This window comes from Scylla paramamosain, chromosome 2 (genome assembly GCF_035594125.1).
Source record: "Scylla paramamosain isolate STU-SP2022 chromosome 2, ASM3559412v1, whole genome shotgun sequence".
Lineage (NCBI taxonomy): Eukaryota > Metazoa > Arthropoda > Malacostraca > Decapoda > Portunidae > Scylla > Scylla paramamosain.
In genome coordinates this window covers 18,225,980-18,250,000 of record NC_087152.1, presented here as the reverse complement: position 1 = coordinate 18,250,000, position 24,021 = coordinate 18,225,980, and the positions used below count along the sequence as shown (strand labels likewise).

General features: G+C 41.3%; 2 protein-coding genes across 5 annotated transcripts in view; both read left to right on the top strand.

The window, feature by feature from the left end:
* Positions 1 to 5,786, top strand: part of LOC135111312 (phenoloxidase-activating factor 3-like) — a 10,109-nt gene extending 4,323 nt beyond the window's left edge. For all 3 annotated transcript variants that reach the window (XM_064024551.1, XM_064024546.1, XM_064024543.1), the window contains exons 2-9: positions 1 to 61; positions 231 to 357; positions 577 to 785; positions 1,084 to 1,177; positions 1,856 to 2,043; positions 4,350 to 4,463; positions 4,752 to 4,907; positions 5,041 to 5,786. The exon at positions 1 to 61 is cut by the window's left edge and continues 23 nt beyond it. In XM_064024551.1, the coding sequence (XP_063880621.1) occupies positions 1 to 61; positions 231 to 357; positions 577 to 785; positions 1,084 to 1,177; positions 1,856 to 2,043; positions 4,350 to 4,463; positions 4,752 to 4,907; positions 5,041 to 5,198 (1,107 nt within the window). In that variant the 3' untranslated portion in view covers positions 5,199 to 5,786. The remainder of the gene's footprint in view (positions 62 to 230; positions 358 to 576; positions 786 to 1,083; positions 1,178 to 1,855; positions 2,044 to 4,349; positions 4,464 to 4,751; positions 4,908 to 5,040) is intronic.
* A 6,166-nt stretch (positions 5,787 to 11,952) lies between these two features.
* Positions 11,953 to 23,604, top strand: LOC135111294 (CLIP domain-containing serine protease HP8-like). 2 transcript variants are annotated; one of them, XM_064024535.1, is made up of 9 exons: positions 11,953 to 12,108; positions 15,197 to 15,280; positions 15,499 to 15,625; positions 15,927 to 16,129; positions 16,842 to 16,944; positions 18,714 to 18,901; positions 19,209 to 19,322; positions 22,639 to 22,797; positions 22,961 to 23,604. In XM_064024535.1, exons 2-9 carry the CDS (start codon positions 15,202 to 15,204, stop codon positions 23,116 to 23,118), a joined length of 1,131 nt encoding a protein of 376 aa, XP_063880605.1. In that variant the 5' UTR covers positions 11,953 to 12,108; positions 15,197 to 15,201; the 3' UTR covers positions 23,119 to 23,604. The 2 variants fall into 2 exon arrangements, with proteins under 2 accessions (XP_063880605.1, XP_063880610.1); XM_064024540.1 differs by having other exon boundaries at positions 11,968 to 12,108; positions 15,200 to 15,280.
* The last annotated feature ends 417 nt before the right edge of the window (positions 23,605 to 24,021 follow it).

The window sequence follows — 24,021 nt, the reverse complement described above, 5'->3', positions numbered from 1 at the left end:
GCGGTGGTGGCGGTAGCGGCTCTGGCGACACTGATGAGCTGTCAGGCTCAGGAGGGCCGAAGTAAGTGACGCATTAATGCTGCATCAGGCGTCAACATTTCAGTATTTACAGTGCATGCCAGCTATTCTATGTTTTCTCTTTCATTTGAAGGAATATTGTTAGATAAACGTACACTGTTTTATCAGGTTCTTGAGTGAACACGCGTTTCAGTCACTTCTTCCCTGTACAGGCTGCGTGGACGGGAACGGCCAGGCGGGGACCTGCATTAACATCCGCTCATGCCAGCCGCAGCGAGAACTCCTGCAGGCGGTGAAGGAAAACAGAGCACCTCCTAATGCCATCCAGATTCTGCGACAGTGAGTGGTGGCCGTCTGTATTAATTGTGTAAAGTCGTTCGTGACTATAACGAATGACAGCGAGATATAATTTAAATTTTTTTTTTTTTTATACCATGCCCATCATGTTGAATAGTTCATCACCTGGGAACTAGAGGTACATTTGTTCATGTTAAGTAGTTACTTAAGAATCAGCGTTAATGAGTGGATACAGAGAGTCAAGTTTGTGTTACGCAATAGGTCTGTGTGTGAAGTCCTGAGCAGGGAAAGACTACTGGTGTGCTGCGCCCAGAGTACAAGCACAGGGACAACTACAAGTGCAGGTACGGGTAGCGGGCGTGACCTGTTGCCCAGAAATTGCGGGAGGGTGGACCTGACCGACCGTATCATCGATGGGGAAGACGCTCCGCTGCTCGCCTGGCCTTGGATGGCACTTCTCAGGGGCACAGGTTAGTCCTCATCCTGAGAACCAATGTATCCTCGCTTGCTTAGGATATAAGAACTGCTAACGTGTATTTCTGCATCTGAGCATAGGCTTCACCAGTAGCCCCTCTCAAGTATGAAATCCACGCTCACTTCAGTAGTACGTCATATGGAATGTAACTCTAACGTGTATTTCTGCATGTGAGCTCAGGCATCACCAGTACCACTTCTGAAGTACCAAATCAACGCCCACTACAGTAGTACGTAATTTGCAGACCAGCGTGTATTTCTGCATCTGAGTTCAGTCTGGCTTCTCATCCCCAGCTCGAGGACAGCCGGCTAACTGGTTCTGCGGTGGAGTTCTCATCAACGATCGCTACGTGCTCACTGCGGCCCACTGTTTTAATGACCACCAGTTGTAAGTTGTTGTCGCGGTCGTATTTGCTAGTGAAGTGTCCGTAGTGTAAGGTAATGTGATGACAGAAGGGGGAGGAGTAAAAGAGAGTGGGGATGGATGAGAAGGAGCAAGAGGAGGAAAGGGTGGAGATCTAAGATCGTGTATAATCTTATTGGGGTTCCTTCAAAGACTGTGTTATTGTTGTTGTTGTTGTTGTTATTGTTGTTGTTCTTCTTATTATTATTATCATCATTATCATCATCATCATCATCATCATCATCATTATTATTATTATTATTATTATTATTATTATTATTATTATTATTATTATTATTATCATTACTGCTACTGCTATGACTACTACTACTACTACTACTACTACTACTACTACTACTACTACTACTACTTCTACTACTACTACTACTACTACTACTACTACTACTACTACCACTACTACTACTACTATTGCTACTACTACTACTACTACTACTACTACTACTACTACTACTACTACTACTACTACCACTACTACTATTTCAGCAGATGATGATAAATACATAAAATATATTTTCTTCTTTTGTAAGTTTGTTTTTGTAATCATACTTTCCTTCATTTCTTGCCTTTTCTGTTTATTGTTATGATATCCCCCTCCCCCCCCACACACACAATGTCATCTCACTGTATGGTTTGTGTTGGCAGGGAGTTTGTGAGGCTGGGCGAACACACACTCTCCACAACAGAGGACTGCCAGTCAGGCGTGTGTGCCCCGCCGCCCCAGGACATCACCACGGAGCAGATCATCATTCACCCGCAGTATAAATCACCGTGCCGGCAGTGCAACGACATCGCGCTCCTCAGGCTGTCTAGTCCCGTCCAGCTGCACCCTGGTGAGTGATGCACAGTTGTAGTCTTCAGTTGAGTCATATTTTGCACTTTCTTCCACTGACTGCGTTTGGCGTTTTTTCTCAATCTTCCTTCCGGTCTGATATATATATATATATATATATATATATATATATATATATATATATATATATATATATATATATATATATATATATATATATATATATATATATATATATATATATATATATATATATATATATAATTTTTTTATATGGCACCTCAGCGGACTTTTCTTCTTTTTTTTCTTTACTTCCTTTTGTTGTCCTAGGTCAAACCCACCTCTTACATAAGAATTAGGAACTCTGGCTAAGGGCTACACAAACGGTAGAAGAAATAGGCCAGATGAAGACGCCAATCCCTAAAGAATAGAGCCAAAATGATTATCCAAAATTAAAGAAGCGTCTGGAAACCTCTCCTCTTATTTTGGATAATCCTTTTAACTCTATTCTTTAGGGACTGGCGTCTTCAGCAGGCCTTTTTTTTCCTACCTCTTTGTTGTCAGATTTCGTTCGGGGATTTTCAGCAGAGTCCAAGGAGAAGACATAAGATCTGAAAATGTTCAGTGAAGGAAATGAGAGACTCGGGACATTTCCCTCTGTGGTGCCCTGTGTTTGTTGAAGTTAACAGGGATGAAAGTTTGAATTACATCAACCGTATAAGGAACAGTTTCTCCGTGACGATAAAAAAGGAAAGAAAGGAAAACAAAGAGTAAGAGAGATAAGAACATAAGAACATAAGAAATAAAGGAAGCTGCAAGAAGCGACCAGGCTTACACGTGGCAGTCCCTATATGAAATATACCTACCTATTTCCATTTGTTATATCTTTATAATCTATAAATCTATAAATCTGTAAATAAAGTAGGATATACAGATGGACAGCAAATAAAAGAGGTAAAAAAAAATCAGAGAGTGCTGCTTTAAAAGAGACTTACAAAACTCAACAACACAGAGAAGACTAAAACTGAAGGAAAAACATCTAAAGACAGTAAATGAAGTGAGTGAGGTGCGCTACTGAAGATTCCACTATGAATAATACTGTACGGTTACCAGTGCGAGGGATTAAAAGGGGCAGGGATACAGAGATCTAAAGTATCAGTCACCACCCAGTGTTGCCTCTGTACTTACATAACAAAGAACTGTAACATTTGCACTATCACTGTCACTCTGTCATCATTTTCGAATGTCATTGTACAGGCAGAATGAAGAGGGACTGACAGACCCTTTCTCTCTCTCTCTCTCTCTCTCTCTCTCTCTCTCTCTCTCTCTCTCTCTCTCTCTCTCTCTCTCTCTCTCTCTCTCTCTCTCATAAAAGAAGCTGCAAGAAGCTGTCAAGCCCACACACACACACACACACACACACACACACACACACACACACACACACACACACACACACACACACACTTTTTTCTTTACTCACGCTGTAAGATCCATTAGTAAGAACCACTGTGTCGTTTTATGCAAGAGTTTTCTAAAGTAATAAAACTATAACTGAAGAAAAATAAGAAAATAAAAAAAAAACAAAAAGAGACAAACAAAAACTATATTGATCTTGAGTCACGCGGAGACAAATGGACAATTTATTTAATTTAATTTCCCTTTCTACCGGGGGCCAACGAGACTAAGAGTATGAATGTGTGTGTTAATGTGTAGTGGCTTGTCTGGGCCACTACTCTGTGCACGATTGCCAGCATGATATATAGATAGAAAAATTATTATTATTATTATTATTATTATTATTATTATTATTATTATTATTATTATTATTATTATTATTATTGTTGTTGTTGTTGTTGTTGTTGTTGTTGTTGTTGTTGTTGTTGTTGTTGTTGTTGTTGTTGTTGTTGTTGTTGTTGTTATTATTATTATTATTTATTATTATTATTATTATTATTATTATTATTATTATTATTATTATTATTATTATTTATGTTATTATTATTATTATTATTATTATTATTATTATTATTATTATCATTATTATTATCATTATTATTATTATTATTATTATTATTATTATTATTATTATTATTATTATTATTATTATTATTGTTATTAATTTTATTATTATTATTATTATTATTATTATTATTATTATTATTATTATTATTGTTATTATTATTATTATTATTATTATTATTATTATTATTATTATTATTATTATTATTATCATTATTATTATTATTATTATTATTATTATTGCTCTTTTTTGAGATATGGATGTTTTGAATACTAACTAACGAGTGTGGTGCGATTTTTTTTTTTTCCTCTTTCTCTCTCTAGTTCACTTGGTGCCCATCTGCGTCCCTGTCGACCCAGTGAAGGACATGGGATTCTCCGAGGCAGACTTCCAGGGAAAGCATGCCTGGGCCGCCGGCTGGGGCTCCATCTCCAGGAGTGAGTCTGCCTGCTTGCTTTGACACACGTGCTGTACTGTGGAAACTAAGATGCTCCTCAGTGTTCTCACCTCTTTCTCTTTTTCTCTTTTCTCCTTTTCCTCCTTTTTGTTTGTGTGCTCTTGTTTTTGTGCTTGTCTTCACCCTCTCCTGCTCCCCTCCTCCTCCTTCTCTCCCCTTGTCTTCACCCTCTCATCCTCCTCTTCCTGCTGCAGCTGCATTAACACTGATCACATAGGTACTCGTCTGTATTCACCTCCCAAAGTTGGTCTTCCGCCTCGCCTCACAGGTCCCTTGAGGGTGAGTATCCCTGACACGCTGCAGCAGGTGTTCCTCCCCATCCGCGAGGACACGGTCTGCCCGCTGCTGAAGAGAGGCTACCCCGAACCCCGCATGGTGCTGTGTGCTGGAGGGGACGGCAAGGACACGTGCAGAGGAGACTCAGGTGGGTGTAGTGTTTGCCTTCAAGAATGATAAAGTGTATTTGAGTTTACTACTAGGGCTGAGTATTCTGAGTTAATTGTCGTGCAGATGAGTGTTCTCTCCGTTGAATCATTGTTCTCTTTCTTGTGTAACAGGTGGTCCACTCCAGCTGAGCAACAGGGCTGAAACAAGAAGGTTTGTGGTTGGCATTACTAGTGTTGGTCCCGAGGTGTGTGGCAGAAAGAGCACCCAGGCACTGTACACCAGTGTCCACTTCTACGTGCAGTGGATCCTGGAAAACCTACGACCATGAAGAACCCTAGTGCAAGACTCCACAAAGATTTGACCGCACTCAACTGGGCCACGTGAGCCTTTCACATTATGCGGTTTCTCGTCGCATCTAAATACGGTCCCGGACACAACAGTCGACTGATAATTTCTATGTCCCTCATCACACTGTGCGGCTGCTGGTGATTGACCGGTCCGGACCCGGATGCAGTTGCGGCGTCCCACTGGTCTTGTCCGGTCCCGTACCCGTGCGCTGTGGCAGTGGGCTTTAAATTTAAATAGAAGTCTTCACACTGCGCGGTTAGTAGCCGCACAGGCACTGTGTGACAAACATTTCTATAAAAGATTTCAATGTGTGCGGCAGCCGGATGATTGTGCGGCAGCAATCGCAAGCATTTCCGATCCGGCAGCCGCGCCAAGACGCGGCGAGAAATCACATAATGTGAAAGAGGCTTCAGATATGCAGGACTCTTACAAGCAGCATCAATCAGGAGTTTTCTTTCTCACTCTCTCCAGCGTAAACTGTAGTCATGACAGCACCAGGAATCAAATTAATTTCATTCATGAAGACTTATATGGGTTTGTAATAATAAATTTAGTTTATGTGCCAGTGTGTTCAGTCTGTTGCTAACCTGCTGCTGTCTGCTCAACGTACTCGCTGCCACTTCGGCTCCTTATTTCGAATACTTTCAACAGACTATAGTGGTGATGACAAAGGTGTTTCAAGAATGTTTTAGTGATTCTACCAATAATCTAACAAGGAGTCTGCATGATAAAAAAAAAAAACCTCGCCCTCCCCACCAAACCAAACCTTCCCTCCCCACCACACCAAACCTCTCCCTCCCTACCACACTAAACCCTCTCTCCCCACTACACAGAACCTTCCTTCCACACAAGAGCCCCTCGCCAGCCTGTTTATTTATTTTTTTAATATATATATATTTTTTTTCGTAATCTGCAAGCACGTTTTCCTTGAACATCACTACTTTTCATTGTTGGGGAGGGTGTTTAAAACACTGAACAATATCTGTTGATTAAGAGGTAGATATATATATATATATATATATATATATATATATATATATATATATATATATATATATATATATATATATATATATATATATATATATATATATATATATATATATATAGAGAGAGAGAGAGAGAGAGAGAGAGAGAGAGAGAGAGAGAGAGAGAGAGAGAGAGAGAGAGAGAGAGAGAGAGAGAGAGAGAGTTGTAAGATCAGTTCGGCATATCGTCATGGGTCGGCTTGGAGCACTTACTAAAATTTTCATAGTGCTATTTCAGATACTCTGCTACATTACTGTACCGTTACAGTCTGCAACATGATGTTTTCTAGTGCAGGTTCGATTGTCTTGATAAATAATTAAATCAATATGTCGGGTTTTATACTCGTGGAGGAAGGGGTGGGTGAGGGGGTGCCGAAGTAGTTTACTCAGGGCGCCACTCAGGTCAGCTCCGCCACTATTGATCGAGAGGATGTGAAAGCCCCCTGCTGCATTCTCAGTCCGGTCTTGTCTAGGATCATCAGGGACTACAAGAGCAGCAATCTGCAACAGCATAAAAGATAGGAAGTGACTGCGGAAGTGCCCACCTGTGTTTGCTGTACGTGCCGGCGGTGGCGTGCTTGGAAGCTTCTGGTCAAGGAGAGCAGCCTCTATTTTCCTTGCTTATGATGCTCAGGAGATAAGCCAGTACTTAAAACGCTTTGCTTTCTCATCACGGTTATTTTACAAGGTCATAGAGCTGATTAACTATGTTTTCAAGAGTGTCTCTCCTGCTAATAATATAAAAAAAATATTGTTAATCTGTCACTAGAACTATAAGAGCGCCCTTAAAAACCCGTGTAACTTCAACTAGAGCCTTTTTAAAATAGAGGAGGCAGGGCACAGAAGTGTTTCAGAATATGGTACATACTCAGTGTAGCAGTGACGCACCTTCATGTGTATGCTATATAGGGTATAGTGCTTGACTGGGAAAGAGGTGCCACACGCACCCCAGCCAAGCAAACAGTTTACGTGGAGGAGGCAGTAGGCACCTGCCAAAACGATAATTGCTCCCAGTGAGGTCTAAAACACTGAATCAGGAGGTGCTGTGAACTTGTCATTAAACCCAGCAGTGACTTCACTGAACGTTTCCCTTTGTGTCTCACAACATAAGGGGGCAGTGACAGAATGTCCTCTAAAGACAAATCTGTTCCTTCACACAAAACTACAAGCACCTTATTACAAACACACAATTCACTTAAAAATTCAAAATTATCATGGCGACTCCTACACCAGTCTCGGAGTCCCCATCTGGGGAGGGGACCACAAATCTCCCTAGGTCGGATTGCTCTTCTGGTATCGACCCTAAGTGTCTTGACATCCCCCCTCACCTTTTTCTTCATTAACTTCTGCAACATTCGCAGTCTTATATCTAATTTTCAATCTGTAGAACATCATCTCTCCTCTACTAAACCTCATTTGCTTTTCCTCACTGAAACTCAGGTGTCTGAGGTAACTTACAGTAACCCCTTTTCTGTTCTCTCCTACTTTCTCTATTCTTATTCTCGATCCAAAGCTGGATGTTGCGTTTATGTGCGCAATGACATAACCTGCTCTCGTGCCCACGCTCTTGAAACTTCCGAGTTTTCCACCATCTGGCTGCGACTACAGAGTCACTCTCAAACTAAATTTATCTGTGCTGTATACCTCACACCTAACTCCTCTGCTTATAAGAAATTCTTTGACTACTTAACTTTTCAAAGTGGAGCACATTCTGACTCTTTTCCCTCTTGCGGAGATTTCCATTCTTGAAGACTTCAATATTCACCACTAGCTTTGTCTTTCCTCTCCCTTCACTGACCATCCTGGTCAACTAGCCTTCAACTCTGCTACCCTCCACTACCTAGAGCAATTGGTGCAACACCCTACTCGTATTCCTGACCGTCTTGGAGATACGCCCAACATTCTTGACCTTTTCCTAACCTCTAATCCTGCTTATGCTGTTACCCTCTCTTCTCATTTGGGCTCCTCTGATCACAATCTCATATGTATCTTGTAATGTCGCTTCAATCCCTCCTCAGGATCCCCTAAGCGGAGATCCCTCTGGCTTTTTGCCCTCTGCTAGTTTGGGGGACCTGAGGAGGTATTTTGCTGATTTTCCTTGGAATGACTACTGCTTCCTTGACAGACCCGTCTCTGTGTGCCGGGCGCATAACAGAGGTGATAGTGTCTGGCATGGAGGCGTACATTCCTCACTCTCTTTCTCGACCTAAATTTTCCAAACCTTGGTTTAACACAACCTGTTCTCGTGCTGTACATGATAGAGAGGTGACCCACAGAAGGTACTTGAGCCTTCCATCACCAGAATCTCATGCACTTTATATTTCTGCCCAGAACCATGCCAAGTCTGTTCTCCAACTAGCCAAAAACTCCTTCATTAATAGAAAGTGTCAAAATCTTTCAAGATATAACTCCCCTCTTGACTTCTGGGATCTCGCCAAAGTATCTCAATAACTTTGCTTCTTCTTCTTTCCCTCCTTTATTTCAACCAGATGGCACCACTGCTATCACATCTATCTCTAAAGCTGAACTCTTTGCTCAAAATTTTTGCTAAAAACTCTACCTTGGACGATTCAGGGCTTGTTCCTCCCTCTCCTCCTTCCTCTGACTACTTCATGCTACCTATTGAAATTCTTCGCAATGGTGTTTTCCATGCCCTCGCTGGCCTAAACGCTCGGAAGGCTTATGGACCTGATGGGGTCCCTCCTATTGTTCTCCGAAACTGCGGCTCCGTGCTTGCACCTTGCCTAGTCAAACTCTTTCAGCTCTCTCTGTCAACATCTACCTTTCTTTCTTGCTGGAAGTTTGCCTATATTCAGCCTGTTCTTAAAAAGGGTGGCTGTTCTAATCCCTCAAACTACCGTCCTATTGCTTTAATTCCCTGCCTATCTAAAGTTTTTGAATCTATCCTCAACAGGAAGATTCTTAAACATCTATCAATTCACAACCTTCTATCTGATCACCAATATGGGTTCGGTCAAGGCCGCTCTACTGGTGATCTTTTGGCTTTCCTTACTGAGTCTTAGTCATCCTCTTTTAGAGATTTTGGTGAAATTTTTGTTGTTGTCTTGGATATATCAAAAGTTCTGAGACGTCTCCGCAAGTTTTTCTCATCCCCCCAGCTGCTAACAAGGGCCTTATCCGTCCGTGTATGGAGTGTGCTTCACATGTCTGTGGGGTTCACTCATACCGGTCTTTTAGACAGGGTGGAATCAACAGCTTTTCGTCTCATCAACTCCTTTCCTCTGACTGACTGTCTTCAGCGTCTTTCTCATCGTCGCAATGCTGCATCTCTAGTTATCTTCTACCGCTATTTTCATGCTAACTGCTCTTCTGATCTTGCTAACTACATGCCTCCACTCCTCCCGCGGCCTCGCTGCACAAGACTTTCTTCTTTCTCTCACCCCTGTTCTGTCCACCTCTCTAATGTAAGAGTTAACCAGTATTTTTAATCATTCATCCCTTTCTCTGGTAAACTCTGGAACTCCCTGCCTGCTTCTGTATTTCCACCTTCCTATGACTTGAACTCCTGCCAGAGGGAGGTTTCTAGACACTTATTCTTCATTTTTTGACTACCGCTTTGGACTCTATTCGGGGACCGGCATCTCAGTGGGCTTTTTTTTTTGTTAGATTTTTGTTGCCCTTGGCCGGTGTCCCTCCTACATAAAAAAAAAAGAAGAAGAAAAAAGCACATGATGCAATATAATAGTGTACAGGATCCTAGGTGATATAAGACATTCAGTTGAACTTTCAATCATTTTAGGTGGTGCGAAGATAAAAGATAACATTGACCCACCCTCCTCCCTCCCTCTCTCCCCCTCTCTCTCTCTCTCTCTCTCTCTCTCTCTCTCTCTCTCTCTCTCTCTCTCTCTCTCTCTCTCTCTCTCTCTTTCCTATTTTTACTTGTGTTATTTTTGGGGTTGGCTTTTGAGAGTTTCTTCCTATCCCTCTTTATTTTTGTCCTTGGCCGATCTATCTGATATAAAAGAGAGAGAGAGAAAAAAAAAAGTTTATTCCTGGAACACCACAGCCGCCCTTCAACAAATTCCTCACCCACACATTTCGCAGAACTCTCCTCTGTGTTTTTAGAGTCGGAACGTCAGTACCATACAAGTCTCTGCCTAGTTCTTATCATTCATTGGTGAAAGGGGGCGAGGGCGAGGGACAAGGCAGCGACTGGCTATTAATTATTAAAGGCCTGTGAAGGATGTCAGAGATTTACTGATATATTTTTTTTTTTTTTCGTTTCTTTTCTCCTCCGGTTAAGAGTTGGGGAGGCGATGGTGGTGGTGGTGACTTGTCTTGCTGAAAGTGTTGCGGCGGTGGTGGCTGTGATAGTAATAGTATAATGGTGCTGGAAAGAGTAACAAAAAATTATTCTTGTGTTGCTGGAGGTGACACACACACACACACACACACACACACACACTACTCACATACATAGACAGATCAGCACACGAACACACACACACACACACACGAGCGGTACTGCAACGTTAAAACTTTCCGCATGCCTCGCAACCAAATCCTCACTAACCTCCACCCAAGGTCAAACAGAGTGCACCTTCTCCATCCCCTAAACCACCACCCTGCCACGCTTCATCCCCTTGCTGTCCGCAGCCACGCACACCCGCAGCTCCACCGCACACATATAAACTCACACTGAGGACCATATTCTGAAACACTTCTGCGCCGCACCTCCACTACTTTCAATAGGCTCTAGTGAAAATGGCACGATTTTTTAGGAGTGTTTTTTTAGGGTTCTAGTGACAGATTAAGAAGATTTCTACATTATTAACTGGAAAAATAGTCTCGAGAACACCGCTAATAATTTCTGTGGCCTTCAAAAACAGACGCGGTGAGAGCAAAGTGTTTATAAATACGGGTTAACACAGACAGCTTGACATAAGTGAGACAGGTGGATGTAAGTAGGGTTTGAACACGTATCTAAGAAGCAGGAAGGTCAAGACTTAACCGACTGGATCTCGCGCACACACACACACACACACACACACACACACACACACACACACACTGTACAATAGGAAGAAAAGAACAAAGACGACGAATACGGGAATGAAGAAAGATATAAAATAATAGTAATAAATAAATGAAATATTAATTTAAGCGTGCAAAAAAAAAAAAAAAAGAAGCAATATGGAAAAAGAAACAGGAGAAAAAGGAGGAGGAGGAGAAGAAGGAGGAGAACGATGACAAGCATTCTGCACTATTAGTAAGAAAAATACCCACAAAATTACTGTACTTTTAATAGACCGCAGTGAAAGTCATTGCGGAATTCAAGGGAGTTTTTTTTCATGATTCTAGTGGCAGTGCAACAAGGATTTCGCACCAGCAATGACGAAAAAAGAAAAAAAAAAAATCACCTACGAGAACTAACTTAATCATCTCTGTGGACTTTGAAAATAGTCCTTAAGAGAGACTAAAGTGTAAAAAAAAAAAAAAATACAGCTACTGATAACAAATACATAGTGAAACAAAGTAATCTTAGAAGAATTAAACGTAGCTATCCCGGCTCATCCTTTTTATCATACAGTTCAGGGACGATGGCTCAGGAAATGACGCTGAATACCAAATTGAGGGATGTAATGAAGGAGGAAGAAGGTGGTGTTGTCAAGAGAGAGAGAGAGAGAGAGAGAGAGAGAGAGAGAGAGAGAGAGAGAGAGAGAGAGAGAGAGAGAGAGAGAGAGAGGAGGAGAAGGAGGAGGAGGAGGAGGAGGAAAGGAGGAACATCATATAACGCCGCATCTCCGCCTTCCCGCTCCCAGTTCAGCGCAGTGCAGTGGTGTAGCAGGTTCCGCTTTCTTTCTCGTCTCAGAAACCGCAAGCTAAGGGGTACAACACGAGGTATGACTCTTGAAGTGCAAGTTAGAGGGGCGTGAGAGTTTGCTGATTGAAGCTAGAGTGATAGACGTGCAGTGGGGTTGTGGGAGCAATGGAAGTGTGAGGTGGGGGATTACCAGGTGACGCCACAGGGGTGTAGTGAAGTAATTACCGGTGAGGTGTTGCATTGTTTGTTGTCTGTGAGAGAAAAGATTTGGAGATTGTTGTTATTATCTCTCTCTCTCTCTCTCTCTCTCTCTCTCTCTCTCTCTCTCTCTCTCTTCTCATTCCCTCTTCTTTCCTTCCTTCCTCTGTTCTAGTTTCTCGTCTCTTTTAGTGTTCGAGCTTCCTTCACGATCTCCCTTCAGTCCCTCTATCTCTTTACTTTTTTCCCCTCTCTCAACAACAACAACAACAACAACAACAAGAACAACAACAATATGAAGCGTAGAAGTAGCAACAGCAGTGGTCTGGTCGAGTATTATTTTCCGACGCCACACACACACACACACACACACACACACACACACACACACACACACACACACACACACACACACACACACACACACAAAATAAATAAATAAATAAATAAAGCAATAGACCTAGTTTTGGTACTAAGTAAAGCTTTTGAAATGGGTATTTCTAAGCGGAGGCTTATAAATCTCTTTCTACAATAATACTCTGTAATGAATTTTGTATCGCATCCGACAATACTTGGTGAGAAAACGATGTTGTGCGATGACTCATACGTAAATGAGCCTCATTTAAGAACTTTGTTGCGCTGTGTAGTGAGCAAACGGAACAAGTTGCCAGGACACGTATTTTAAAAAGTTTAGGACCTTCAAAGGAATAATTTTCCAAGTCCATAGAGGTAATGAATCTGGTTTTCAAGGGTTTCCCAATCATGATACAGAATCCCCTTTACACTATCATTAAAATCATGGAAACACCCTTAAAAATCCCAGTGACTTGAACTAAAGGCCTGTTAAAAATAGTCAAGATGAGACGCCGAAATGTTTCAGAAGATGGTCTCAGAGCATCTTTCAAGTATTTATGTAGTAAACACGCTCAAGAAAAGATATGGCTACTGCGGACAACTGTCAAAAAAAAAAAAAAAAAAAAGTGGCAAAATTTTCCCAGAATGAGTAGAAAACTTCATTATTTGATGCGCAAGTGAATCTCGCGCAACTTGTTGCGGCAAGGATGCGTCTCCTCCTCCTAGAGGCCTCCAAGTAAAGGCCCGTATTCTGAAACTCTTTTTCTCTCTCCACGACTGTTTTCAAAGGCCACAGAGATGATCAGTCCGGTTCTCAAGAGTGTTTTTCATGTTGATACCGTAGAAATCTTGTTAAGCTGTCATTATAACCATAGAAACATCCTTAAAAACTCGTGTAACTTCAACAAGAGAGATGCGTTTCAGAATATGATCCATAGACGCGAGGGAATGCCGACGGATGTATACACGGAAAACGTTTCAGCCACCTTCCTGTAGAGAGACCTGATATTATAAATAGGTAGATAAATATCCTGGTTTAGAGTGTAGGTTGACTTCATGACGAAGTAAACATGACTGATGCGTTATGATGCAATATTTACAATTTCTCTTCCTGTTTTTTTTCTTATTACCATCATGAAAAAATCATAGTATTGTTTTTCATTTGTTCATTTAAGAACTAGAGTAATTCAAGACTTGAAAACGAATCAGTGACTTTATTGTCGTGATATCTTGTCCTCAGTCGTTAACAAAGATAATTGCCGACTCGCATAATACAGTCCTAGAAAAACTAGGAAGTTGTCTTTGAGATACTTCCTTGATTTGCGTCCTACAACACTTCCGAGTACTGGCACTGAGCCTTGCAGCTGAGTGTGCTGGCCATCGCATGCTGCCGGACCACTGGTGGAGCATGATGGGAATGATAAGTTTGTGCTGCTTCAGAATCTGAAGAACTTTACCTTACTGATGCGCCGTGTCTTTGACGTTGGCGACCATGGAACGCCATCTCTCCCGATCTTCTGCTTCCCTTAATAAATCCCGTGTTCTCTAGTTGTCTCTATTATCTCGTACCAAGCTGTCCAGGTGTTTTTACTCGTTGTCTCCCTCTATCTCTTTACTCTTGTATCATTCCTTGTAAGCGGGTCTTCTCATTTTATTACATGGACTACGTAGAAATTACAACAATCTGGCTCGAATGGTTCTCAGGAGGCTTCTATTCATCCGTACTCTTCTTAAAACTTCGTCCTTGGTTACCCATGAGAGAGAGAGAGAGAGAGAGAGAGAGAGAGAGAGAGAGAGAGAGAGAGAGAGAGAGAGAGAGAGAGAGAGAGAGAGAGAGAGAGAAGGACTACGAAATATCATTTGATCTACACAAGACAGCTCCTGAGCGAGTAAAACTTACCATCTTTCATCACCATCCATACTTCTATCCAGCTTCCTCTTTAAGCTCTCTAATGTCTGTGTACTTGTATCTTGCTACGTTTGTTCCACGCACGATCCTTTACAGGCTATCCCTGATGTCCATGTACGAGTTTTTCTTCTAGTTGCCTGAAATATATAGGACAGAGAAGCTGTAGCCAAAAGGATCAAAATATATAAGGTGATATATGCAACATAACATCTGTAGTGGTGAATGAAACAATTAGTGCTTGTCTCCTTTCTCGCTGTAGTCTGTTCGTCTAGCACTGAACAGAACAGTAAAGAGTGGGACGCAAGCTGAGGAGTTGCAACCTTAAAACACCGAATCTACTAGAAGGTCATTATTTGGCGTTACATTTAGTTAAGAAATACTTCACCGTCATAGAGTCGAAAGTGATGGGAAGCGCTGGATCCTTGAAGAGGCGGGTAGCTTGGTGTGTGTCCAAGGGTGTAGGAAGTCACGCGCAGTCACATTTAAAGAGATCGAACGATGGTCCAAGACAATTATGTTCGCAATGGTCACCACTTTTAAGGTCTCATAATTAAATAACAAAAAGTTCTCTTAAAATGTAAAAGGAGGATGTGAGCTGAATAAAAAAAAGTAAACAAATAAATAAATAATAAGAATGAAACAAAATAGTATAAAAAAAGAAAAAACAGGAAGGTGTTTCTGTTATCTTTTGTATTCTTTTCCAGCAGGGATGGGTCACGTGAATGTGGCAGTGGTGGCGGTGACGGCGATAGCGACGTTGATGGGCTGCCAGGCTCAGCAGGGCAGAAGTAAGTGGCTTACGAAGATCGCATTAGTGTGGCGTCTCCGGCAAACAGGAGCCTCCATGTCCTGTAACTCTGATCAGCCGAGAGGCGTCACCATTTACTATACATGCTACCTATTTTATGTTTTCCTTCTCACTTGAAGGAAAATTGTTATGCAAACGTAAAATACCATATTAGGATCCTGAGTCAACACGTGTTGCAGTCATCTCTTCCCTGTACAGGCTGCGTGGACGGGAACGGCCAGGCGGGGACCTGCATCAGCATCCGCTCATGCCAGCCACTGCGACAGCTCCTGCAGGCCTTGAGAACCAACACGGCACCCCCCAACGGCTTCCAGATTCTGCGTGGGTGAGTGTCAGCTGCGCCTCTTTGTCTTCTCCAGCATTTCTTTGCTTTGCAAGAAACTAAAGCGAACATTTTAATCTTTATCATCGATATCATATTATTTTCTAGGTCTTGAATGTATTAGCGATAGTGAATGGGGGTATCTTTCTTATTTACGTACATTCTTGAGAGAGAGAGAGAGAGAGAGAGAGAGAGAGAGAGAGAGAGAGAGAGAGAGAGAGAGAGAGAGAGAGAGAGAGAGAGAGAGCTAACTTCGGTGAGGTATGCTGATGTGACGACTAATTTCTCTCCCTTTCTGATACAGGTCAATTTGCAACTTACGGAGCAACAGCGAGCCACTGGTGTGTTGTCCCAGCGATTTGAGGACAGGTGGTGATGATGGTGCTGGTGGTGGGTCTGACCTGTTGCCCAAGCAGTGTGGAGTGACGGGCCTGGTGGATCGCATCATTGATGGGGAAAACGCTCCGCTGCTCGCTTGGCCCTGGATGGCGCTGCTCAGAGGAAGAGGTTAGTCTGTATAGTGAAAGTTACGGAATTTCTAAAGGTATTTTTTGTCACACACTCGTGTATATATATATATATATATATATATATATATATATATATATATATATATATATATATATATATATATATATATATATATATATATATATATATATATATATATTATACTATATTATATTGTATTATATTACATTATATTATATTATATTATATATATTTTTTCTCTTTTTTTTTTCTAGCCATTAACTTCCTTCCTTCCCACAGGTCTTAGCTTCAGTCACTCAAGTGTTCATGTCTCCTCATTTCCCCATCATTTATATATATATATATATATATATATATATATATATATATATATATATATATATATATATATATATATATATATATATATATATATATATATATATATATATATATATATATATATATATATATATATATATATATATATATATATATATATATATATATATATATATATATATATATATATATATATATATATATATATATATATATATATATATATATATATATATATATATATATATATATATATATATATATATATATATATATATATATATATATTATGCCCTGAAAAATCACACTTTGAGATCCACATCCTTTGCACGGATCCTCTCACCCCTCTCCACGCTTACTTGCTAACCTTTCCGTACCTTGGCCTAAACTTTTTTCCTACGCGCAGCTAGGGGACAGCCCAGCAAGTGGTTTTGTGGTGGCGTGCTCATCCACCCTCGTTACGTGCTCACCGCGGCTCACTGCTTCAAGGCGATCTTCCAAATTGAACTGTAAGTCTCTTTTGCTTTCAAAATGCAGCTAAAATTATCTAAAGTAGATGATTATTTGGTTAACACCATGTTCTTGTTATAAAAATTAAAAGGCCAAGTGGCTCCTATTAGCTGCAGGCAGAAATGAATTGCTCCTCTCGCGATACTTCTTGCTTCATCACAGGAGCAAAATGAAAGGGAGACGAAGGGTCTCCAGTCCCCTCGCTTTAGCCTTCTTAGTCGCTTTTAATGACACACAGAAAATGCTGAGGCATATGTTTTATGCTTTGTGCCTTGGGGACTGTAGTAAAAAAAAATTTATTACACATTCCAGTACAGCCCCTGAGACTCAGGGCATAGAGTACCTACCTCAGTATTCCTGGTGTGTTATTACAACTGCCCGAAAGGGACGGAAGGAGGGACTATGACCTCCTTCTATATTTGACAACTCACTGGTAACACTCTTGTCTGTCAAGGCTTTCATTGTGCGAGCAGTGACCGTACTCTTAATGGAAGGTGTTCTAAATTCTCTCCAGAAAGGTAGTAGCTGGTGATCGTGAGTCAAGCATGTGGCCCTCTCAAGAAACATTTGAAGAAAAGTTTGAAGCGGCTATTCTAAATTTATGCGATCACTACTTGTTCTAGATTGATTGATGAAGGGGACAGGACTGATGCTTACTACTTGTTTCCTGTTTGATTGACTACTGCTGCTACCACTGAATCGAATATGTTTACCTATCCTCTTCTTTACTACTGTTCTGAGTTTAAATGATGATACTTGCCCAGCTGATAATGATGCTTGCCACTGCTGGATCAGGTGAGGAGCTTGGTGTGTTGATAGCGTGGAGGACCGGTAGTGAGCTTGGTATTTCTGGTAGCTTCGAGGTCGTGGGTAGTAAGATAATATTGTCGATGTGTGTGAGTAAAAAACACATATGATGAGAGTTCTTCTTAATTTAGTAATAGGTAGAATGTACACACTGGATTCGAGATGAGATTATAATGTGATGATTGATTTTCTCTCTCTCTGAAGTGATGTGAAATGATGACTGAGTAGCGTCTCTCATAATGGACTGTGACTCAGAGGAACTGAGTGAGAGACTAAGACTGACTGCTCGTGATTGGAACTGAGACTGAACCCTGACTGACTGACTGGGACTGAGTCTGAACTGGGACTGACTGTGAACTGAATTCTGAGAGCTCGCTACCACATGGGCTGTATTTATCTGAGTTATGTGGATCACGTTTGGTTTTGGGGAGAAGAAATGACCAATAAGATGCCAGGAAAAGAGATGAGGGAGTCAATAGGATATCTCGTTATTTTAGCCAATTACCAGGAAGGAAGAATCAGAGCGAACGCAGGTGTTTTCCCTAAGGACTGGAAGTGAGTGTGAAATTCCCTTGATAGGTAGAGGAAAAGAAAGGTTAAAAATAAAATAGACTGGTTGGACATGGGCACACGTGGGATGAATATGAACACACGCATGTGGGATGGATATATGAAATGGTGAATATACATATATAATAATAATAATAATAATAATAATAATAATAATAATAATAATAATAATAATGATAATAATAATAATAATAATAATAATAATAATAATAATAATAATAATAACTGTTGAGATTGGTACACGGAAACAAAGACATACCAATCATGTGATCTGATCTGAGCCGATGTGGGTGCATTAAGCACACACACACACACACACACACACATTAATTTCATAAATCTCGAACGTCTTACATTTCTTTTTATTTTTTCTTGTGATGTGTGCTGGCAGGGAGTTCGTAAGACTTGGCGAGCACACGCTGAACACTGCGGTGGACTGTGAGAAAGGCCTGTGTGCTCCACCTCCCCAGAATATCCCAGTGGAACAGATAATCACGCATCCTGAGTATGAATCCCCCTGCAAGGAGTGCAATGACATCGCGCTGCTCAGGCTGTCCCGTCCCGCCCAGCTGAATCCTCGTAAGTCCTTAAGTGGCATAGGGAACATAACAAGGGTGACATAAGCAAAATCTTTAGGCTTGGTAATCAAGATATGAGAAGAAATAATGGATTCAAGTTTGACAGAATTAAACTTAAATAAGAAATAGGAAAAAACTAATTCTCAGATAGAGTGGTAGAAAAATCAAATAGACTAAGTGATCAGGTTGTTAGTGCCGAATCATCAAGGAGCTTTTAAAGAAGATTAGACGAATTTATGGATGAGGGTCAGATTTATCTATTTATTTACTTATTTATTCTTTCTTTCTTGTTTCTTTTGTGTGTGCAGTTCATGTGGTGCCAATTTGCCTTCCTGTTGACCCACTCAAGGACATGGGCTTCTCTGAGGAAGAGTTCCAAGGGAAGTTTGCTTATGCTGCTGGTTGGGGCTCTACTTCCATGAGTGAGTATTTTTTTTTCTTTTTGTGTAGGAGGGACACTGGCCAAGGGCAACAAAAATCCAATAAAGAAAAGCCCACTGAGATGGCAGTCCCAGAAAAGGGTACCAAATCGGTAGTCAAAAACTGAAGGATAAGTGTCTTGAAACCTCCCTCTTGAAGGAATTCAAGTCATAGGAAGGTGGAAATACAGAAGCAGGCAGGGAGTTCCAGAGTTTAACAGAGAAAGGGATGAATGATTGAAAATACAGGTTAACTTTTGCATTAGAGAGGTGGACAGAATAGGGGTGAGAGAAAGAAGAAAGTCTTGTGTAGGGAGGCCGCGGGAGGAGGAGAGGCATGCAGTTAGCAAGATCAGAAGAGCAGTTAGCATGAAAATAGAGGTAGAAGATAGCTAGAGATGCAACATTGCAGTGATGAGAGAGAGGCTGAAGACAGTCAATTAGAGGAGAGGAGTTGATGAGACGAAAAGCTTTTGATTCCACCCTGTCTAGAAGAACGGTATGAGTGGAACCTCCCCAGACATGTGAATCATACTCCATACATAGACGAATAAGGCCCTTGTACAGAGTTAGCAGCTGGGGGATGAGAAAAACTGGCGGAGACGTCTCAGAACACCTAACTTCATAGAAGCTGTTTTAGCTAGAGATGAGATGTGAAGTTTCCAGTTCAGATTATAAGGAAAGGACAGACCGAGGATGCTCAGTGTAGAAGAGAGGGAGAATTGAGTGTCATTGAAGAAGAGGGGATAGTTGTCTGAAAGGTCGTGTCGAGTTGATAGATGAAGGAATTGAGTTTTTGAGACATTGAACAGTACAAAGTTTGCTGTGCCCCAATCAGAAATTTTAGAAAGATCAGAAGTCAGGCGTTCTGTGGCTTTCCTGCGTAAACTATTTACTTCCTGAAGTGTTGGACGTCTATGAAAAGACGTGGAAAAGTGCATGGTGGTATCATCAGCGTAGAAGTGGATAAGACAAGAAGTTTGGTTTAGAAGGTCATTGATGAATAATAAGAGTGGGTGACAGGGCAGAACCCTGAGGAACACCACTGTTAATAGATTTAGGAGAAGAACAGTGACCGTCTACCACAGCAGCAATAGAATGGTCAGAAAGGAAACTTGAGGTGAAGTTACAGAGAGAAGGATAGAAGCCATAGGACGGTAGTTTGGAAATCAAAGCTTTGTGCCAGACTCTATCAAAAGCTTTTGATATATCCAAGACAACAGCAAAAGTTTCACCAAAATCTCTAAAAGAGGATGATCAAGACTCAGTAAGGAAAGCCAGAAGATCATCAGTAGAGCGGCCTTGACCGAACCCATATTGGCGATGAGATAGAAGGTTGTGAAGTGATAGATGTTTTAGGATCTTCCTGTTGAGGATAGATTCAAAAACTTTAGATAGGCTGGAAATTAAAGCAATAGGACGGTAGTTTGAGGGATTAGAACGGTCAATCTTTTTTAGGAACAGGCTGAATGTAGGCAAACTTCCAGCAAGAAGGAAAGGTAGATGTTGACAGACAGAGTTGAAAGAGTTTGACTAGGAAAGGTGCAAGCACGGAGGCACAGTTTCGGAGAACAATAGGAGGAACCCCATCAGGTACATAATCCTTCCAAGGGTTTAGGCCAGCGAGGGCATGGGAAACATCATTGCGAATAATTTTAATAGGTAGCATGAAGTACTCAGAGGGTGAGAGAGAGGGAGGAACAAGCCCTGAATTGTCCAAGGTAGAGTGTTTTAGCAAAGGTTTGAGCGAAGAGTTCAGCTTTAGAGATAGATGTGATACTAGTGGTGCCATCTGGTTGAAATAAACAAGGGAAAGAAGAAGAAGCAAAGTTATTGGAGATACTTTAGGCTTGATGCCAGAAGTCACGAGGGGAGTTAGATCTTGAAAAAAATTGTCACTTTCTATTAATGAAGGAGTTTTTGGCTAGTTGGAGAACAGACTTGCCATGGTTCCGGCCATAAATATAAAGTGCATGAGATTCTGGTGATGGAAGGCTTAAGTACCTTTTGTGGGCCACCTCTCTTTCATGTATAGCACGAGAGAGAGGGTTTTGGAAGAGGGTTTGGAAGATTTAGGTCGAGAAAAAGAGTGAAGATTGTACACCTCCATGCCAGACACTATCACCTCTGTTGTGCGCTTGGCACACAAAGACGGGTCTCTGACGCGGAAGCAGTAGTCATTCCAAGGAAAATCAGTAAAATACCTCCTTAGGTCCCCCCAACTAACAGAGGCAAAACGCCAGAGGCATCTCCGCTTATGGGGATCTTGAGGAGGGACTGGAGCGATAGGATAAGATACAGATATGAGACTGTGATCGAAGGAGCCCAACGGAGAAGAGAGGGTGACAGTAAAAGCAGAGTGATTATAGGTCAGTAAAAGGTCAAGAATGTTGGGCGTATCTCCAATACGGTCAGGAATACGAGTAGGATGTTGCACCGATTGCTTTAGGTAGTGGAAGATAGCAAAGCTGAAGGCTAGTTCACCAGGATGGTCAGTGAAGGGAGAGGAAAGCCAAAGCTGGTGGTGAACATTGAAGTCTCCAAGAATGGAGATCTCTGCAAAAGGGAAGAGAATCAGAATGTGCTCCACTTTGGAAGTTAGGTAGTCAAAAAATTTCTAATAGTCAGAGGAGTTAGGTGAGAGGTATACAGCACAGATAAATTTAGTTAGAGAGTGACTCTATAGTCGTAACCAGATGGTGAAAAACTCGGAAGATTCAAGAGCGTGGGCACGAGAGCAGGTTAAGTCATTGCTCACATAAACTCAACATTCAGCTTTGGATTGAAAATGAGGATAGAGAAAGTAGGAGGGAACAGAAAAGAGGCTACTGTCAGTTGCCTCAGACACCTGAGTTTCAGTGAGGAAAAGAAGATGAGGTTTAGAAGAGGAGAGGTGATGTTCTACAGATTGAAAATTAGATCTTAGACCGCGAGTGTTGCAGAAGTTAATGAAGAAAAAGTTGAGGGGGGGTGTCAAGACACTTAGGGTCGTTATCAGAAGAGCAGTCCGACTTGGGGATATTTGTGGTCCCCTCCCCAGATGGGGACTCTGAGGCTGGATTCTCTCTCTCTCTCTCTCTCTCTCTCTCTCTCTCTCTCTCTCTCTCTCTCTCTCTCTCTCTCTCTCTCTCTCTCTCTCTCTCTCTCTCTCTCTCTCTCTCTTCATATATTTTTATTGATGAAGTAATATTTAGAGTGTGCTTTCATCCATCTTCCGTTGGCTAACCTATTGTAAAAAGCGAAGTACAGTGCCTGGTCTTACTTGACAGGAATTTGTAGCTCCCACATCATGTAAGCCAACTTTCTTCTCACCAAACAGATCCCTTAAGACCTACCCAGCCAAATGTACTGCAGCAGGTCCTCCTCCCCATTAATGATGGGGAATTTTGTAATGCTGAGCTAAGAAAGGGTTATCCGAATCCTCGATCAACACTGTGTGCTGGCGGGGAGGGCAAGGACACCTGCAAGGGAGATTCAGGTAATTATGGTCTTTACTTCTGATTATTTATTAAAAAAATTTGCTCAGTCTCTAATTGAGACAATAACAAAGTCACAGTATGAATATCAAATAATCCTGGCAAGGCGATATCTTTTACTAGTACATTTTTTGATAAATTATGGAATTCTTTCCTTCCTAACAGGCGGACCACTTATACTGAGTAATAGATTTGAAACCAAAAGATTCGTGGTGGGTATCACAAGCGTGGGACCAGCAGTGTGTGGCAGGCAGAGCACCCAGGGCCTTTACACCAATGTTCACTTCTACGTACCGTGGATCCTCGAAACCCTGCGGCCTTAGGAGACCCCGCTGCTTTGTGGAGGATCGCAAAGGGACTGAAGAGACTCATTTTGAACCTTTAAGGTACTGGAGGATAGGTAGTGCCAGAGTCTTCAAAGATTAAAAATCAATGAAACTCTAGGAGTTATCTTTTATTTATGTGCATTTCATGCGAATGTATCAGTAAAATGAGACTTTAGGGTCCTTTCCATCATTAGGCGCAGTCACACAAAATTACAAAAATTTGAGTACTGCCACATATCTTACACATAGGCGGTCATATTTCCTACACAAAAACAAGTATCAGGAACATTATCTACACAAAAACTGATTCCAGCGTATGTCCTACACCAAACAGTGCATCCCGTGTAACTCCAATGGTTATACTGCCAAATCTCCTACAATATTGCCATAGGATCATTGGTAAAACACTGGGGAATAATGTAGGAAATACTTTATTTATCCTTAGAAAATATGTATGTAAAATAAACTGTAAAACAATCTGAAGCTGGATTTCGTGAGCATGTTCACAACAATGGCACTTCATGAATGAATACATCAAGACTGTCACGAGTGGTAATGCAAAAAAAGTGGCGCATTTCGCAAAGTTGTTATTATTTGCTGCTGCCACGAGGAACATTATGCAGTCTGCACAAGAGACAGCGTGGTGGCAGACCAGGAGAACAAGTGTCATTTCCCTTCGCCTTAGGCAGTTGCCGCACTGAAGTTCATGGAGAAAGATTATGTACACTAGCTCCGTTGTTATCAGGGCCCCGCTGGTCATCCCCAATCTCACCAGAGCATGTTTCCAGGGAGCTGAAAGGCTGAAACAGAGCTATCCTGAGTGTAAGCGACAGTTCTGTTGTATTGGGTCGATGTGTATCTTCCGCTCTGTTTTTTTACTTTAATCATGAGTATAATTTT

Coding starts and splice junctions, on each gene's coding strand:
- LOC135111294 (XM_064024535.1), top strand. CDS start 15,202: ATGGGTCACGTGAATGTGGCAGTGGTGGCGGTGACGGCGATAGCGACG. Junction 15,626..15,926: donor GGCTTCCAGATTCTGCGTGG/GTGAGTGTCAGC, acceptor TTTCTGATACAG/GTCAATTTGCAACTTACGGA. Junction 19,323..22,638: donor TTGGGGCTCTACTTCCATGA/GTGAGTATTTTT, acceptor CTCACCAAACAG/ATCCCTTAAGACCTACCCAG.